This window comes from Ambystoma mexicanum, chromosome 2p (assembly GCF_040938575.1).
Source record: "Ambystoma mexicanum isolate Mex_15411 chromosome 2p, UKY_AmexF1_1, whole genome shotgun sequence".
Lineage (NCBI taxonomy): Eukaryota > Metazoa > Chordata > Amphibia > Caudata > Ambystomatidae > Ambystoma > Ambystoma mexicanum.
The window spans coordinates 263,904,759-263,922,995 of NC_090923.1; the positions used below are offsets into that span (position 1 = coordinate 263,904,759).

The 18,237-nt window shown below is 43.4% G+C and overlaps 1 protein-coding gene across 5 annotated transcripts in view; it reads right to left on the reverse strand.

The window, feature by feature from the left end:
* CHL1 (cell adhesion molecule L1 like) overlaps positions 1-18,237 on the reverse strand; it is a 780,691-nt gene that overhangs the window by 220,677 nt on the left and 541,777 nt on the right. For all 5 annotated transcript variants that reach the window (XM_069643529.1, XM_069643531.1, XM_069643532.1 and 2 more), the window contains 3 exons: positions 13,083-13,226; positions 11,381-11,492; positions 7,904-8,070 (listed from right to left, as the gene is read on the reverse strand). In XM_069643529.1, coding sequence (XP_069499630.1) covers positions 7,904-8,070; positions 11,381-11,492; positions 13,083-13,226 — 423 coding nt within the window. The remainder of the gene's footprint in view (positions 1-7,903; positions 8,071-11,380; positions 11,493-13,082; positions 13,227-18,237) is intronic.

The following is an 18,237-nucleotide window of genomic DNA, read 5'->3' on the forward strand; positions in this document are numbered from 1 at the left end:
ACAAAGATGTGGGAGATACTGGGGGTTAAAAGGAAGCTACACATTGCTTACAGGCCAGCTTCTTCTGGAGCAGTGGAGAGATACAACCAAACCATTGTGAGCATATTAAAGAAGTTTGTGGCAGATTCTGGGCCAAGTTGGGATATCCGATTACCTCTGGTCCTAATGGCCATCAGATTTACCCCTTCATCTGCAACCAAAATGTCACCATTTGAGTTGATGACTGGACGCAAGATGGTGCTTCCGCAGCATTTGCTCTACAGGACCCAAGAGCAGGCACTAATAAATGCCTCCACAACTCACGAGTATGTGGAGAATTTAAGGAAACACTTTCAACATGCTTTTGCCTATGCTCAGCGGAATCTAGAAAGATCAGCTGAGAGTATGAAGACCCACTATGACCTGAAAACTTCCAGGAAGGAATATCATTTGGGGGACCGGGTCTATTTATACAATTTCCAAAGGAACCAGGCCAAACAGCGAAAATGTTTGCCTACATGGACGGGACCCTTTGAGATTATAGACAAGATCTCCCCTGTGGCCTACAAGATCCGCATCCCCAAAGGCGGTTTGGCAGAGGGGGAAGACAAGTGGGTCCACATAAACCAGTTGAAGTGTTGCCATCCCAGGCACACTTTGCAGCAACTGGAGGAGTCCTCTGCAATCCCAGAGGGTACCGCTCCAGAGTAATTCAATTCCTAACTTAAAAGATCCTACATATAGCCTATCAAATTCTGTGTTTCTCAAGTTTATGTGTTCCTGTCTCTTAATTTAAAAAAATGTGCATGTTCATATCTGTTGAGTTCTAAAATATATATGCCACCCCACTATATCAATGGTGGGGGAGAAATGTCCATGAATAGGTATTGCCGCTCTTCCTTTGTCATCCTAGGAGAAAGAAAACCAGGAGACTGGCCAAGGAGGACGATCCGGAGACCGGGAGCCGAGACCGAGGGGCCCAGGGTACCGCCCAATATTCCCATCAGGACCGGCGAGGAGAACCGATCGATCAGTACCGGATGGAGGAAAAGATGCTGAACTGTGCCATTTGCAGAATTGGAAGAAGATTATGTGGACAGACCAGTGCGTGGGTCAAAACCCTTGTGCACCCGACTCCCAATCGACTCAAATTCAAAGGGTAGTAACGTGGGGGGGTTTTGTTGGGTGTCCTGACCCACGCTTGAGCTATCATGCTGCAACATTTGGTGCTGTGGGCTTAGAAAATCCAAGATGGCCAAAAAGCCCACATGTGCGCCAGAATCTAGGAGAACCACGCAGTTTGTGCACAGTAAAATGGTTGCCTAACTTGCCACCCACCAGTGCGAGCAGGATGGGCCGGGGTGCCATGAGTGAAATGTGTGCCAAAGGAAAAACCGCACTTTAAAATCACCTTTTGTTTCTCTGAATGCCAGCTCAAAATGCCTATTTTCAAACATTGCATCACATCCAAAAATCTCACTGAACACCAGCGGACATCTGGCAGAATGAAGTATGTGTGCATACTAAATCTGGGAAGTTGAAGAGCCCCAAAACAATGTTCATAACAAGACTGGCTGAGCTCTGCAGGTCTGCAGCAGCCTAACTGAAACTGGATTTAAAACTACCAAAATTGAAAATGTTTAAATTAACTGAGTGACCTACTTTGAGTGTCACATAGTTTGTCACTGTTGAAATGTCATAGTTTTGAACTTAGAATCAGCATTCTAGCTGCATATGTAAAAATTGTCTTGACTTAAACTGCGGAACAAAAAAATGACATTTTATCTGAAACCTGGCTTAATGAAACTGAATTCTGCCTGACATCTACCCCCACAGGAGTTAAAATCTGCTCAGCCACTCTTCCCCTTGCCAAAAGGAGTTATCACCTCTCTGATTAGATTAGGGGTGGAGCAGCTACAGGGAGTTGAACAAAGGCCTGTCCTGGGCCCAGGCAGATGGTTTATTAGGGTGGCCGTAAAATAGCTTCCTCTTGGCAGAAGCGGGGAGGGGCAAGGTCTCTGAGCTTGGTAGAAACTGGATAAACTGGTTTCTACACCATGTGACCTGAAAAGACACACCCCTGTTGGCCAGAATATGATTCTAAGAAAGATGTATAACTCACAGTGCGGACTTGTCAAAATTATTTAAATGATACCATAATTCTTGTGAATTTTCTGTGCACATTTTAAGATGCGTTGGGAATTTGTGTGATGTTCTGGGGCAAAACCCCGCTATTTATGGATACTACAGACTCTGTGTTTAAGAGAGAGACATGGGAATTTACTGGAGTATGTATGGACAGGCCGTGTATATGTGTATAATTTTTAATGAAGAACCAAGGTTGCATAACCCACTAAAATCGAAAATGTTGCCGTTTCTGAATGCAAGCCCTCAGGAAGAGCAGATTTGGGACAGAGACTACCTCATGTGATAGGTAATATGTACATGCAATGACAAACCACTATGTATTTGAGAAATGTGTATTTTGATCAAATATAGATTTGTGGGCAAACTGACCAGGGGAGGATCCTCTGACCGATAAAACCTACAGCATCACTCTGACTCACAGTTCCTTCCCCAATCATGGGAGAGGGGAGAATTGGGCCAATGACAAGTTGAAAGAGGGGCTGGCTAGTGATGCTGCACACACACCCACTTTCAAAAGACATAAAAAGAGCCACTGGAAGCTAGAGAGGACATTCAATTCCATTTGCCGCGGAGCATGCTGACCGACAACTTCACATCCAGAGATCCAGACTTCAAATCCATCAATCTCCAGAACCTGTAGCAGTACCCAGAAAGCAGAGCAGTATCCAGAATCCAGAGAGGCTAGACCAGCAGAGCAGAGCTGACCCAGACCGCTGTTAGCAGAACCAGAGAGCTGACCCAGATCACTGTGAAGTGCTGAGACCAGAACCGGAGTCCAGTCCAAAACCTGACCAGATCCGTGGCGAGGCCTATTTCTAAATATATTGTGAGTACCTAGCAGAACTGTGCAGAACCAATCTCTTAGTTACAATAATCTAATCCAAACTATTTTAATCTAAGTAGAACTGCCTCCTAACTGTCACTTGTCAATTCTGCAGCCGCATAGCTGTCACTTGTCATTTTCTAGCTGCAAGCTGTAACCTGTCGCTTTGAATTTTTAAAATTTCAAATCCGAAAAACTACCTTTATTTAATCGTCCGTATCTCTGGAACCGTTTGGGCTAGGAACTTGGATTAACTTTCCTCTGAAAGCTTAGAAGCCCATCTTTTCAATGAGCCTAGGACCGACTTCCTACTCCTTATATTTTTTCCGTAATCACGATTCTCGCACCCGCGAATTTTGCCGCGATTTGGCCCGATTTCTTTACTTGTAAAAAGATAGCTGCTTTTGCCTGAACTGCTAAATTTCGTTTGCCTCTTAAGAACCATCCCTGAATAATTGCTAGAGTGAGCCTGGACTAATATTAACTAGATACCACTCACGCTGAACCTCCTGAAGGGAAATAAAAGCATTTTCAGCATATTTCTCAGTGCATTGTCACCATATTCAAAGCACTTGGGTCTGTGTTTCAAAACTCCTATCTGTTGTATAAGCTGCTGGGGGGGAATTGAACTGAATTCTATTTGGTTGCATTCCTAAGAACTGAGTCCCATTCTATTCATCTCCTTACATTGCATTAAGGGGGGGGGGGTGAATTGTCCAAGAAAGTGATTACATTGTCTTTTGCTGAAATCCTATCAAGTTATTTTCTGTACTGCATTTCATTCCACATTGCATCCATTTGAAACCATAAAAGTATTGTTGCTATCATATCCATCCTATAACCACTCATCATTGATTATAAAGAAGTGTGCTAGTGCTGGACTATCCATTATTGATTACTGCTCAGATTAAGTGTGCTATTCAATTATTAATTTATTATAAAGTGTGATATATATATATATATATATATATATTGTTTAAATTATCAAATAAACCTTTTAAACTTGCAAAACAGAACTACTTCTTGGCTCAGTGGGGTCAGGGGGATTCCAAGAGAGGGGTGTTATATAGGGGTAGTCATCCAAAACTCATGAACTGGACGTAAAGATATATCAATAAGGGTTTCCATTCAGTATCCCAGACTAGGCATTGACTTAGCTGTAGTGTTGAATTGAATCCTCTTACAGTTGGTGTGTGTGTTGTGTACATATATGTGTTTTTGTTTGGCGGAGTAGGCGTAGTGGGGCGTGGTAGGCGGGGTGCAAGAATGGGGGGGTCGGGTATTGAAACCCAATGAATATGTAAATAAATTCAAGGGAAACCACATTTTAAAGGTGTCAAGAGAAAAAGACGGTTACAATGACGGTTTTCAGATCAAAAGAAAATCGGTCAAAGTAAATCAGTCTTTTTCTGTTGAGGCCTGATCACCTAGAACCGGGGTCAGAGGAGGAGGAGGTGTCAAACCAATAAACCAACAAGAGGGAGGAAAAAGCAGGAATGTGTAGAGAACATTTTTGGAGACAGTGAGGTATTGGCTAGTGAGTGAACGTGATACAACGTTGTGAGTATATATAAACGTGTGGAAACTTTGGTTAGGAGAGGGAGAGTAGGGAGTAGTAGTGTGGAGGAGGGAGTAGTGGTATGGATGAGGGAGTATAATTGGTATAATTGGTTAGTTATTACACGCTTAATAGCCAGAGGTTTCTAAGCGCAGACCCGGGGATCGAACCTGTGTTACTTTGCGTTGTCTTGCTTCCAAGGTGAGCGCATTGCCCCTGAGCTATCGCCCTGAGAGTAGTTATGTGGCGGAGGGAGTGGAGCCAAATACAAGAGGCTCAGGAGGATACATATTCATGTAATGCAAGCTCAAGCCAGTGGAAGTCAATTGAGAGTTACTGAAAGTAGCCCTACATTCCACCATTGGAGGAGACATTCCTCCTGGTGCAAGGAAGAAGAGCTAGCAGTATCCCCAGTAATCAAAAGGGCCCCCCATTCTCCAAGACACTGGTCCCTCTTTAACACCCACTGAGGACATGTTGAGTGCCTTAGTAGATGGACAACTCACAATAAGTCATCAACACCAAGGAATTCTGTCAGTTCTACAAAGCGTGACTGCCGAGAGATGCCCAGTGGTACCCCCATCAATCCTACAAAAGCTTGGTAAGGGAGAAGATCCTCCTGCTTTTTCATCAATGTTGAGATGTTTGCAGAAACAGCAGGATGGCAGTATGATCACTGGACCAAATCCATCGCCCCACTTTTTATAAGGGAGGTCCAACAAGCATTTCAATCCCTAAATCCCAACAAGCGAACCCCATATGCAGATTTGGAGATAGAGATAGGCATCCACGGGTGATTAAGACAAGACACAACACATTTTTGATTTCATCATTGTCACCTATGTCTGTGTCACAGTGAAACTCCACAACTGCTATCTTATCAAGTAAGGGATCTACTCCACAAGTTGCTGTCAGATAAGTCCCATGAAGTGGTGAAGGACATTTTGGTGTTGGAGTATTCTTTAGACTCTCTAGCCCCTATCTATAGAAATTCATTTGGCAGCTCCATGAACCCATTTTGGAAGAGGCCATACAAATAATTATGCCCGCCAAAAAGCAATGTATGTTCAGGAAATCAGTGAAGGACCAAAGAAGCCTAATGACACAAAGCTGTCCATGCAAGGAAGGGAAGAGAGTCCAACATTTAGGAGGCACCAGCATACTGACTCACACCATGAGTATGCCAAGGATATCTACCGGCACGGACTGGCATACATCCAGAACTCAAAAGGATAAGGAAACAATCTATGTACATTGGACTTCTCACCCAAGTCCAAGACTCCCTATTGAGGCAGAACAAACACAGTGGACGGTGGAACCAGTATGCCTTTCAGATATTTTCCCTTAGGAAGAGTGTGAGCAGTGTGTACCATGTGAGAAACCAATGAAAAATGTTATTCTACTTCCTCAAAAAAAGCCCTACTCGACTCAAGGAGCAACAAAACCGCTGTCTGGGTTGTTAAGATCCCACTAGAAGAACAATATCTAGGAACCCTGACACAGATCATATGTGACAATGAGGACACATATTTCAAACACCAACACACTCTGTGTGTTAAAAAAAGAAATCACAATGTCAATAATTGTATTGTCCGCATTGGTTGAGGAAGTCCTAGTCGGTAGAAATAACCCACTTTTTAAACAATGTCTCCTGGAGGTTCAGACGTCAAGATAATCTTATAGGATGGCAGAATAAGTCAGTTAGCAAACAGGTAGAGGTAGAAGAAGAGTTGGAGTTCACAGAAATGTTGGAGGTGTGTGACAAGGCCAGTACTCTGGCCTTGCACGAAATAGTAAACCCTCTCAAATAGGACTGGAAGGCCTACCAGGGAGAAATCCAGAGCCAGTTTTTCCCATTGGGAGGATGGTGGCAGTTTAAAGGGCCCAAATTCCTGCCCTCCTTGTGCCTGATTAAGAGCAGGATACCCTTGCCTCACACAATACCTCCTAATCAAGAAGATAGCCAGTGACTTTGTGATTTTTCTAGTAATAAACCACCAGACAGTGGAAGCAGTGAGAAGCATTTGGACGAGGACTGTCATCCAGTAGCACATCCTAGCCACAGAAGCACACCCAAGACCATGTCCTGTCCAACAGCAAACAACCCTCTAGTGTTCATTAGTCTGATGACAGTGAGAAGAACCAGAGGAGAATGAGGGACCTAGCAGCACGCACACTATGCAGTGGACAGAGAAGGCAAGCTGTGCTGCAAGTAATAGCTTTGAACAACTCACAGTACCTTATACCACAATGGACAAAAACGAGAGATCCAAACACTCACACCTATTAGTTTTTCCTTAGGGGCACCAGGAACAAGGCTCCCTCATTGGCCAAGGACAGTGATCCAATTTAAAGAGGAAGGTGAGCATCAAAGGAATAACAGGAAACAGGAAGATGTGGGTTACTTGGGTGAGGTCCGAGGAGGGGGGTCAAACCAAAAGAGCAGCAGGGGGAGGACGAACCAGTGAAGTGTGGAATAAATATCTGAAGAATGTGAGGTATTGGCTAGCGAGTGAAAGTGTCACATCGTTATGGGTGTGTGTGAAAGTGTTGCAAGTGTATTAAGGGAAATGAGAGTAGGGAGCAACAGTGTTGAGGAGGGAGTTGTGGTGTGGAGGAGGCATAGTAGTGGTAAGGAGGGAACATTAGGGTAGATAAGGTAGACGCAGTTTGGAGAACAGAGATGTAGCAAGGAGGAAGGAGGAATAACATCAAAAGGTTGTGGTGGGTCCTAAAAAGTACGGGAGACATCACATGGACAGAGGAGTGTAGAGGAGAGAGTAAAGGTGGGTAGATGTGGAAAAGGAGTATAGAGAGAGGAAAAGATGAGAGAGAGAGAGAGAGAGAGAGAGAGAGAGAGAGAGAGAAAGAGAGAGAGAGAGAGAGAGAGAGAGAGAGAGAGAGAGAGGAAAGAGTGAGATTGATAGAAAAATACTACATCATACAGTGTGTCTGCAAGGCACAATCCAGCCCACATTTACAACACTACCAACTTGGTAGAGTAGGGTCAAGGGTCTTTAGGTTGACATTGCAGTTTCTTTAGCCTATTTGTGTACCGCGGGTGAAATTATTGCTAGCTACTAAACAGAAGTCAAGGATGCATAGGCTAGGGAGGAGGTGCGCTCAGACGAGAGAGAGAGAGAGAGAGAGGGACAGCCATAGGGGCTATTGAAAGCTCAGTAAAACCCCTTGACTGTCCTTGAACTTTGGAGTGCTTCTTGAGCCACCTGTAACATTTGGGTCAGGGTTGGTCAGGCGTTGAAGCCTTCCTACACTAACTGGTTTCGTTTAACCAGTGAACCACTAATGCACAAGCTATCAACAGAACACGCACTTCTATTAATTCCAATGAAATGTAAAGCATGCAGCGCTAATTGGTACATGTATTATTATACCTCTGATTTCCAGAATGGCAGTGATGGCGCTCTTTCCTAGGGCATTAGTTACCCAGCATGTGTAGACTCCGGAATCCTCTTTTCTTGTATTAATGATTTCCAGAGTTCCATTGTCATGGGTTAGGAAACGATGCCCGTGCAGGGGTGTGGCACTCTCCTCTCTTGTCCTAAAAATGCAACAGTGATGTAAATAAGTAAGTCAGTGAGGTGCTCTGAAACACAATTAATAGAAATCCATGAGTGGAGGTTATCAGATAAACCTCAGTCAACAGTCAGGGGAATGATCGTGTATAGCAATGCCATGCTTGCAGAAGCGTGTTTGTGAAATGTTTCCATTCCACATACTATCGTTATCACAACTGATGTATGCTGTATTTCATACCACACTCCTCCAGCTTCTAAACATTGGACCAGGGAATGCATGCATGGTGCTCAAAGTCATCCCGCTCCCAAGGGGAGTGACTTCTTAAACCCTGTGTTAGGAGGTCAGAACATTCCTTGCATTCGCCAATGCCTACAATTCATAGCTCATTCTTAACTACTGCATTACAGTAATTACTGTGCACTAATTGCTCCTGCCCCCTCCCTCATCTCTTGCCCCCACCCATCCCCCTACTCCAGCACTATCTGAAATGTCGTCAGGCCTATTACCATAGTTGCTTGTTTTGTTCCTCTCCCTCCTTTCTCCTCCCCCTCCCTCAACTCTTGTTAATCTCTGCCTCTACCAGAAATGTTGTCAGGCCTAGGACAGTAGTCGCCTGTCTGTTCCAACTTCCTTACTCTCTGTGTCTTAGCTCTTGCACTATCTGAAATGTCATCGGGCCGAGGATGATAGTTAATTTCACATTCTTGTTGTTCATGGCCTGTAAGAATGTCATTGGCCCTCATTACGACCCTGGCGGAGTGGGTTTACGCCAGCGTTATTCGCGGCGGACCCGTCCGCCCTACTACGAGTTCCCGTAGCGCCATGGAACGTTTTCCGCCTGGTTTTTCCGGGCGGAGAAATCCATGGCGCTACGGGACCTTGATGTTAATTACGCCACCGTATTTTGCGGTGGCGCAATTAACGCCTTCCCCACTCCCATTATACCCTATGGGGCAAAAATGGGAATGGGGAAGGGTAAAATGGGGAATGGGGATTTACCGCCCCGCCAAGGTCGGCATGGGGCGGAAAATCCGCCAACCTCCATGGCGCTATCGGCAGCTTTCCGCCGTGGTCCGCGGTGCATTTAGCACCGCGATTTCCGCCAGGGTCGTAATGAGGGCCATTGTATTTTCCCTTGTTTCCTCCCTTGCCGTGAATCGCTTTGAAACATATTGTGTATGGGTGCTATATAAATAAACCATATCATATTAACAGGTAGGATATGTTCTCTTGATACCCGGCATTATGATAAAGATTTTGCTCCTAATTAAGTTGTCGTTTTTTTCGAAGTCCTTCAGTAGGCACCATGGTGACATATTGCTTCAGCTCTATATTTTCTCACTGACTGCTTCATAGATGGAGGCTCTTAAGTAAAACATTTAAGACGATCATGAAAGAATACACAGAGCGGGCATTTCCTTTGATTTTAGATGCAGATGGGGATGATTGTGAGTTTCCTCTGAAGCCTCGTGCAGCCTTTAAAGGTCTAGTTTCGAAAATGCTTATTCAAAAAGTTACAAATAAAATTAGATATTTTATCCCAAACATAAAACAATACATTTATTTATTTAAGTTTCCATTTGTATAGCGCGCTAAGCCCTAGGGCATCAAGGTGCTGATGGATAAAAATAGTTACACAATAAAAATAACCAGAGCATATAAATCCCAAGTTACTTAAAAGTCCATCAAGCCAAGGGAGCCAAGGTGCTCTTTTAAACAGAGGGATGGCACATCTGCCTATTGATATGCCATTGTTCTCTAGCGTTATATGCCAGATTCCGCCTGCTTCTAAGGGCTGAAATAATAGGTGTTGTCATTACACAACATAAAGGAACTTCATTTATCGACCTTGGAAGGAACAGGATTCAGCTCTGCCATAATTCAAACCTCTGTTCCTTAGAACTCACAGTTGCGCTACCGAGCTCTACAAATGTAACATAAATCACAATGTGGCTCCCATCAGTAACGTCACAATGCTCTGCCGAAGGGCTTCAATTGTCGACCACAGGACAAACTTGCCCTCATTCCTATGAGGACAGTGTCCACATTACCAGCCCACCACATTTCCAGAGATCTATGCAGCACATTGCATATGCATCTTGTGTTTCACTCTTTGGTTTTATAGTAACTTGTGTAAAGATGATCGTCTACTGGGCCCCATTAAAAATCTGCTTCTTCAAGGACTCCCAGCAGACCCCAGTCCACCTTCCAGATGCCCCTGGGTATCAAAGTAAGATCCTGATTATACTCAGCACCACACGTGTTAAAGACCTTAAGAACAGGGCAGAAAAGCAAGGGCCGCGTTGCCACACTCCCTCCCCTCCAGCTTGTGCCTCTTCACACAGCTGAATTAGAGCACCCAGGCAGACTCACAACCACATCCCCTAAACACGTACCAGACCCAGCATCCCACCTAACCCACCCTGACACCCCTAATTCAGTATCCCTCAGGCATAATTTGCAAAGGACAGTTTGCGAGGGGTGCTCCTGGTTGCTCTAATTGTTGCCAACTGGATGCACCCTGGCCGTCATCTGGATGTAAACATTACGTTTGATGTTGAGAGGATACACTTAGGCATGTGTGCTAAGAGGTGAACTTGTTACCTCCAGCTTACAGAGGAGTCATAAGACCTTCAAACATCACAGCTGCAGTTTTGATAAGGGATGTCAATGATCGTAATTTCTTGATTGTACTGTTTTGAGAAATCAAAGTGCACTGGACCTCATCCCACTTCTATAGACTTCACTCCCTGACATCTGTATGGGGGAAGCATGATTGGGTCAACAATGTCAATGTCCGAGACACACGTTGCCTCTCATATGGCGTGTATTTCTTTGAGGACAGGCAGGGTATGACAAGTGACCCCCTCTATTTTCCCTTTTACTATCCATCAAAGAATGAAAGCAAGCAGCTCAGATTTTAAACAAATTGCACACATTCTCAGGCAGAAGAGAAATGTTTTGTGAAGTTACACAACATTCTAATACCGTGCCTGTAATTGTAATTGTGTATTTGTAAAGCGCTTATACACAAGTGAAGTGCTTCAAAGCGCATCAAGCCGGGAAAGGAACAAGGGAATACAGTACTCATTCGTAGACCTTGAAGTAGGCCTGGGGTATTATGTTCACTCACAGATGGGTCCAAGGACTGTCTAAATCTCGGGAATGCATGAGACCAAGGGGCCCCAAACTACACATTACCACCTCAGTGCACATGCCCAGAACACCCGCTGATCAGTTCGCAAAGATGGGCCACAGTCCTGGTAACTTCATGTGGACAGAGAGAAAAGACTATGCATTGAAAGACAGAGAACACGGCACCTGCTACTCACCATGAAATGACGGCAGTGGGGAAGGAAAACACGTCACAGCTTAAGAGGACCTTCGTTCTGGATACTGCAAAATACTCTTTACTGTCGTTCGTGAGCAGCAGCGGAGCAATGTCTGCAAACATGAAACACCACAGACTCACAAACCTTGCGACATCGACGTCTCGGGTGGAGACACTTGCATGCAATATTCTAAATAACAGATTTGTGTAAACAACCACTTTCAGTCGAAACGCATAATACCAACTCAGGAGTGGGCTGCACTGGTTCATTGAATACCATGACAAAGAAAATAGTTTGTATTATAAGAAGAAACCATTGTATCTGTATAGTTATCATTTTACAGGCGGATTGAAATAATACAATGTTAATTGCATTGTTCTCATCCCAGGTGTATTTTGTTCCCGTCAATCAACTGATCACTGACTATCTCGAGTATTTGAACTTCTGGTGATCTTGACATGTGGCATTACGTTTAATCAAGCACAGGCAGGTTCACCGTGCTTTAGACAATCCATCAAAAACACTGCAGGGGGTAGCACCATTCGAGCGAGCAATGGAACTGCGGGGGGCATTCAGACATACTAATATGTAGATTGGGTAGCAGCATTTCTAAATTGCAGGAACTACCAGAGGCATCGGGCCCCTATTTAAAGTGCTAACTACCGAATTAAATAATGAACCCACATTGTTAACCCAAGATGGATGTTAAATAGAATTAGTAGACAAATAAGTAGCGTGTTATAGAAGCACACACTGGCCCTCATTACGAGGTTGGCGGAATTGGTTTACCGGCACCGGTAATGGTGTCGGTGCCGGTAAACCCATTCCGCCCTATTATGAGGTCTCCCCGCGGGACCCGCAATGGGCGCCTGGTAAAACCAGGCGTCCTTACCGGGTCCCACAAGGAGACCAGGGAGCTAACAACGGGTCCATTATAAACGAGCCCGTTGTTAGCTCATTCCCCATTCCCACTGATCCCTATGGGGGCTCGAATGGGGATGGACCGGGTCCGGGTTCCTCGGACGAGGAATTACCGGGTCAGCCAAGGTTGGGATGGCCTGGTAAGTTCTCATTTGAGGAACCTGGGCCCGGTATGCGGTAAGGAGGCAACCATGCTGCTAAATGTGGCATGGTTACCACCAACCTCGCAATGAGGGCCACTGTGTTAATGGCATCACTATTAGAAGAAATGGTGGCTCTAAACTGTAAAAAGCTTGACACACTAGGCAAAGAGCATCACACCTTCATGATAGTCAAGCAAGGACCCAATGCATCTCCCACAGTTTGAGGACATTATGGACACATACAGAGAGTCCCCAACATGTACATATTTTCCAAGGTTAAGATTCGAAGAAGAAAGTGCCAGGGACTGGGAATGAGTGGGGATGGTTTAGGAAAGTGTTAAGGATTAGATTGAGATTTAAAAAGAAAGACACACAGGGCAAGGATTGGAACCCACGAGGTCAAGCCGAATATGTAGTCTGTGGGTTAGAATTGAGGTTCCCAAGGAGGGTGAAAGAATGTTAATTATAAGAAGAGGTACTATGCTTAAAGAGTGAGTGAGTCGCTGAGTGAGAGAACAAGTGAGTAATTGAGGGAGTGAGTGAGTGCAAAATGAATGTGTGCATTTGTGACACAGACATGACACATATACAATGGACCAAAGTGTTCTTAGACAATACAGCTATGGGACATTGCTTACTCAAGACGTCAATGTTGGCACTGGCAAGGATAGTGCCATGCTTGTTCACCGCTTCACACTGGTACACTGCACTGTCCTTCACCTGGAGGTTGGTAATGCTGACCTCTCCTGGGAGAACCCGGTGATTGGGGGATAGCTCCACCGCTGAAAGATAGGAGACCACTGTGCTCAGAGGAGGGAGAATCACAGCCAAAAGTACCACACAAATACACTGGTGGGTTTCATTCAACATACTTTCGAAATTTTTCAGGAACACTTTCAGACAGTTTCTTCTGTGCAAATAATTGAAAAATGTAGAACCCGCACATTTATGGCACAGTACAACAGGCCATATGTCAACACATAATACCACACCACAATGCAGTACAAACAAACGTAACCAAGATTTCCACAATGGTTTGTTGTTTTTGTGTTTTTACTGTTATTGTAGCACACATGGCTGGCGTCATTTCCGTCTGCACACTTTCCCAATGAGCACATCGAGTCCTCACAGTTCATCCTTATCAGTGCGAGCTTGAACTCACTTTATTGTTATTGTTCACTCTGCCTTTTTACCCCTGTATGGATTTAGGTTAATTTACAGGAGGAAGGCTTTCACATTGCCCATAGAGGGACCATCAATCTGTAATAAATGTTGTAACGCTGGTTGATGGCCAGGAGCTGATTCTGACCTCATAATATAAAAGCAAAATGCTAAAGAAGGCTAAAGGGAGTGGAATGTGGTTCTCATGATTTTGTAGGAGGTCTCCTTTTGGGTATTTAAAATTTCACATATTTAGCACCAATAAGCAGCAGAGTGCCATACAGAGACAAAAACATTTTATTGACACGAGAAAGACCTCAAACGTTAAGATGATGGATTGGGACATATCTAATTAAGGAAAGCGAGGTGTGATGTAATTTGAATAATATTATAGAGAAAACTATATATATATATATATTTTTTATTTTTTTATTTGAACTTTTACATATTTACAATACGTTTTATCAAAATTTCGCCTCATCTGCAGCCGAAAGAAAAGAGAAAAAACTTCACCAACTACATAAACCTCCCACACTAACTGGTACATAGCAGTGGCTGTTATATGAGAACAAGGAACTAAAAAATAGCCTTTTGAAATCGACGCCCTAAGCCACACCACCCTCGGCCCTTGACGATTTATCTGTTCGAATGCGAGTTCGATTAGTTTGACCAGTGCAATGGTCCATCTCGTTTTTTCGCCAGAGATCAGTCTGTTCCACATATCGTCAGATTTGAATATCCATAAGTTTTCCACCAGCGATGGGAGGTAGATGTTTCTGTTTGCGTTGGTTTTAGAGCAATCAATCACCAGGTGTTTAAGTCTAAGTGTTTCAACAGGTGAATCCTCTTTACATAGGCGACATCTCTTGTCGGTTGTGGTTCCTCGAGTTGCTAAGATCTCTCGGGTCAACAAAAGGTTCAATCTCGCTTTCATGGCGTATATTCTCATCTTCTTGTCTGGAAATTTTTGGCAGTAATTCATCAGTTTTCTCAGTTTATTAAAAGCCTCTATATAATGATCATTTGCACCTACTCCTCTTACATATATGTTGTGACAAGTGATTTTTTCCAGAAAGTGGAATCACACATGCAACGGATTCCCACCTGAAAGTGAAAGCTTTCGAAAATTCCAGGAACTCAAGTAAATGAATACTGCACAAAAGGCACGTCTGCTAAACCAGCTTTCATTTCATAAAGCGTCCTATCACATGAATGATGGTGCTTGTGGTTTCTGCCCTGCCAGCCATGGGTGTGCAACACAATTAGTAGCAACCATATAAAACACATAGCTCTATGTTCTGATGCTCATCATTATTTGACATGCCACCAGAACTCGATCATAAAGCTACTGTCAGGACTGGCTGGGTTAGTAACAGGAAGAGTAACAGGATTAACATTGTTCTTTCAGAGCTGGCTGGGTTAGTTGTGCTTTCAGAACTGGCTGGGTTAGTAACAGGAAGAGTTTGTACATAGAATTAACATTGTGCTTGCCCAAGTCAAGATGGAGCGAAAGAAACTTAATCTGATTGGTTAAAGGAACAATGATATGTTTGGTTTGCCTGATTCGTGGAGAGGACAATGGGTTTGATTCTTGGGAGGTGAGCAAGATTCTAAACTGCCTTTCATCCAGAGAAATTCAGTGGCTGGTTGTTCATTAGTTAAGCTCCTTAAGTAAGGCCTTTTCAGAACTCAGAAAATCTACCAAAGAAGTAAGAATATCGTTAGCTGATCCAGTTTGAACAAGAAGACATCAGGTGGGATCGTTCACAGTGAACTTTCATTTTCTTTTATAAGAAAACTTAAAGAGTTAACCAGTTTCAAAATCATTTGAGAAAAGAGACATTTACAGTTAAAGTTATTATAAGGAAAACAAGCTTGAAGATAGTGCGTAGGAGTTTAAAGTTAATTAACTGCGTGTAATGTTCTTCAAGACTGTTTAATGTGTGCACGAGCTCGCAAGTCGTCGTTTATGTGTTTTTGAAAGCACGCGGGTATTCAGAGCGATAGAGCGCGTGCCCAAATTAATTGAGCGAGCGAATTTTAGCGCGTGTACATTTTTAACGTGAAAGACGTTTCATGAGAAAGCGCGTGTTGTTTTGCGATAGAGCGCGTGCCCAAATGAATTGCGCGAGTGAATTTTAGCGCGTGTACATTTTTTACGTGAAAGACGTCTCATGAGAAAGCGCGTGTTGGTATGCGATAGAGCGCGAGTCCATTTTGATGAAGCGCGAGTTGTTTTAAACTCGTGAACTGTTTTACGTGAAATACGTTTCGTTTCTCCACGTGAGTTTGGTAGCGATAGAGCGCGAGTCCATTTTAACTAGCACGTGTTATTTTTATTGCGTTTACGTATTTTTTCACGCGCGCGGGTTTGGTAAAGAATCGCGTGTGTATTTTAAACGCAAGGACAATTCTTCACATCTTCTGATTTCACGTGTTTATCGCACACGCTTATCAAGGAAAAAACTATACGTTATTTGTGTAAATAAGGAAACAATTCACACGCAGAATGAAAGCAGTATTCCAGGAAGTTAGAGAATATTATTTAATGTAATTTATGCAAATGGAATTCAATACTTCAGAGAAAGACTGCAATTTATAAAAGCATTGAAAACTACATAAAGTTAAAAGAACTTTGAAGCAAGAAGAATATCTAGTTCTGAAAAGGTGTTTGCAAGGGCCATCACTTTAGGATTCTAAAGAGACTTGAGTGGCTTGAACTATATGCACAACACAAGATATTATTTACAAGATATTCCACACAGATTACTAGCCTCTAAGTCTTTTACTGAGGTTTAAGAGGTAAAGAGTTTAGAGTTTATTTAGAATAATTTTAGAAAAGAAGTTTTTCTTATCATATAAGTAACCAGGTGTATTTGTTTACCACAGATACCAGAGCCTACCAGACGGTTGCAGGGATGCAGTGCCTCCGTTGTTATTTTCTCCAAATTCCCCTTTCCCTTTCTTGGGGTTTTCAGCTCAGCTTATATTTAAGGGTTGAGAGGTGAACTCCTGGTGAGGGTCTGTGGGGCCAGCATCAGCTCCTGTGGAATTCAGTCGAGCCGGGCCCTGACAGCTACCTGCCAAGCATGGGAGTATGCACAGCAGAGGAAAGGTGTACGTGCAGACAAAATGTATGGGTTTCACGTGGATATTTCCATTTCGAAAGCTCACTTGGCACTAAGAGAAAACACTTCATGTGATTCTGATGTCTACAAACACCCCTTTCCTGGTTAATGTGTTACTATAATGTAAGAGTATGTATGGAAGAGATTTTAAACAGTCTAATAAAACGAAATTCATTTTAGCAGAAGCAAGAATGCATTTTTAAAAGTCCAGCACCAGCTGCTTGCTTTAACTCGCTTTGGGTGAATATTTGTGTTAGGAATACCTGCCAAGAATGTCCTAACAGCCGTCAAATTGGACAGCAAAATACTATCAATATAGGGAAGCTTGTCTTCATGTAATATTCGCACACTTGAAGGTGTGACCAATTTCGGATTTCTGGAGAGATGGATATGAAACAGAATAGATATGTTTCATATTAAACTTTCAACAGCTTCAATGAACTCACAACCAGTGGTTTAACTGCAGTTGCTCACACATAGGAAGTTGAGTTGAATTACAAATAATGTATATCTTTACGAAATGTGGACAAAGTGATGAAAAATGAATTGAGTTACTGTAAAAAAAAAAGAAAAAATGTCAATCACAGGTTTGCTACTGACACATATCGTCTGCCAATTTCATTTCCCCAAACTTTTGGTCAGTAGATGAAAGGGAACTTCGGCTGAAAGTGTCTTCCCTCTAAAGTACACTATGAACAGATGGTAAAGACTAGAGGAGATACCTTCAAAGGGTAACTTTTCCATCCGTAGCAGACAAGGGTGGGGGCAGGTGGAAGAAAAAGAGAGAAGGAAAGTGCCTTAAGGAAACCAAATTCTGTCATCTTGGAATACACTTTATCAACACTCTCCCACCCCCACATCCTACAGACTGAGCCCTATGGGAATGACATTCAAGGTAGACATTACTTTTGTTAAAGAGTTTTGGGTCCCTGACATGAGGAAGTCAAAATGTCAATCTCCCATCTGAATGTTGCTAGGTACGAACTCATTCTGTTGAATCTAGTTGGACATAATCATCTTCAAAGGGCACTGTCAGGGATGAAGATACACTTTCAAGAGGGTATTAAAAGACCCCTTCCTCAAGAGCATCTGGGGGTCAGGGAGGCAGACTGCTGGACGATCCAAACTCCTGACAGTTACTAAGAGATAGTGCCAGGAAGTCTAGTGCAACTTTTGTGGCAAGCAACATGCAAGTGCCTTTTGCACCTTCTTCTGGTGTGGGGCATGCTGAAGGATGTCCAACCCATTCATAGGCACTCACACTATAAACTACAGCATGTATTAAGTCCAAGTGCATTTTTCCTGGAATTGCTGGTGCTCAGCATAACAGCATTCCTGACTTGAGTCTGTCTAGATACTGCAATCTACCTTTGGCCGCTGATTGAACCGCATGATGTTTGGCTCAACTAGATGCCTGATGATTCTGAACTACTTGCCACATCAAGAAGCCTGGACCAAATCTTCCCCTTCTGCTCCCAACATGCCTGACTGACCGGGCTGAGCC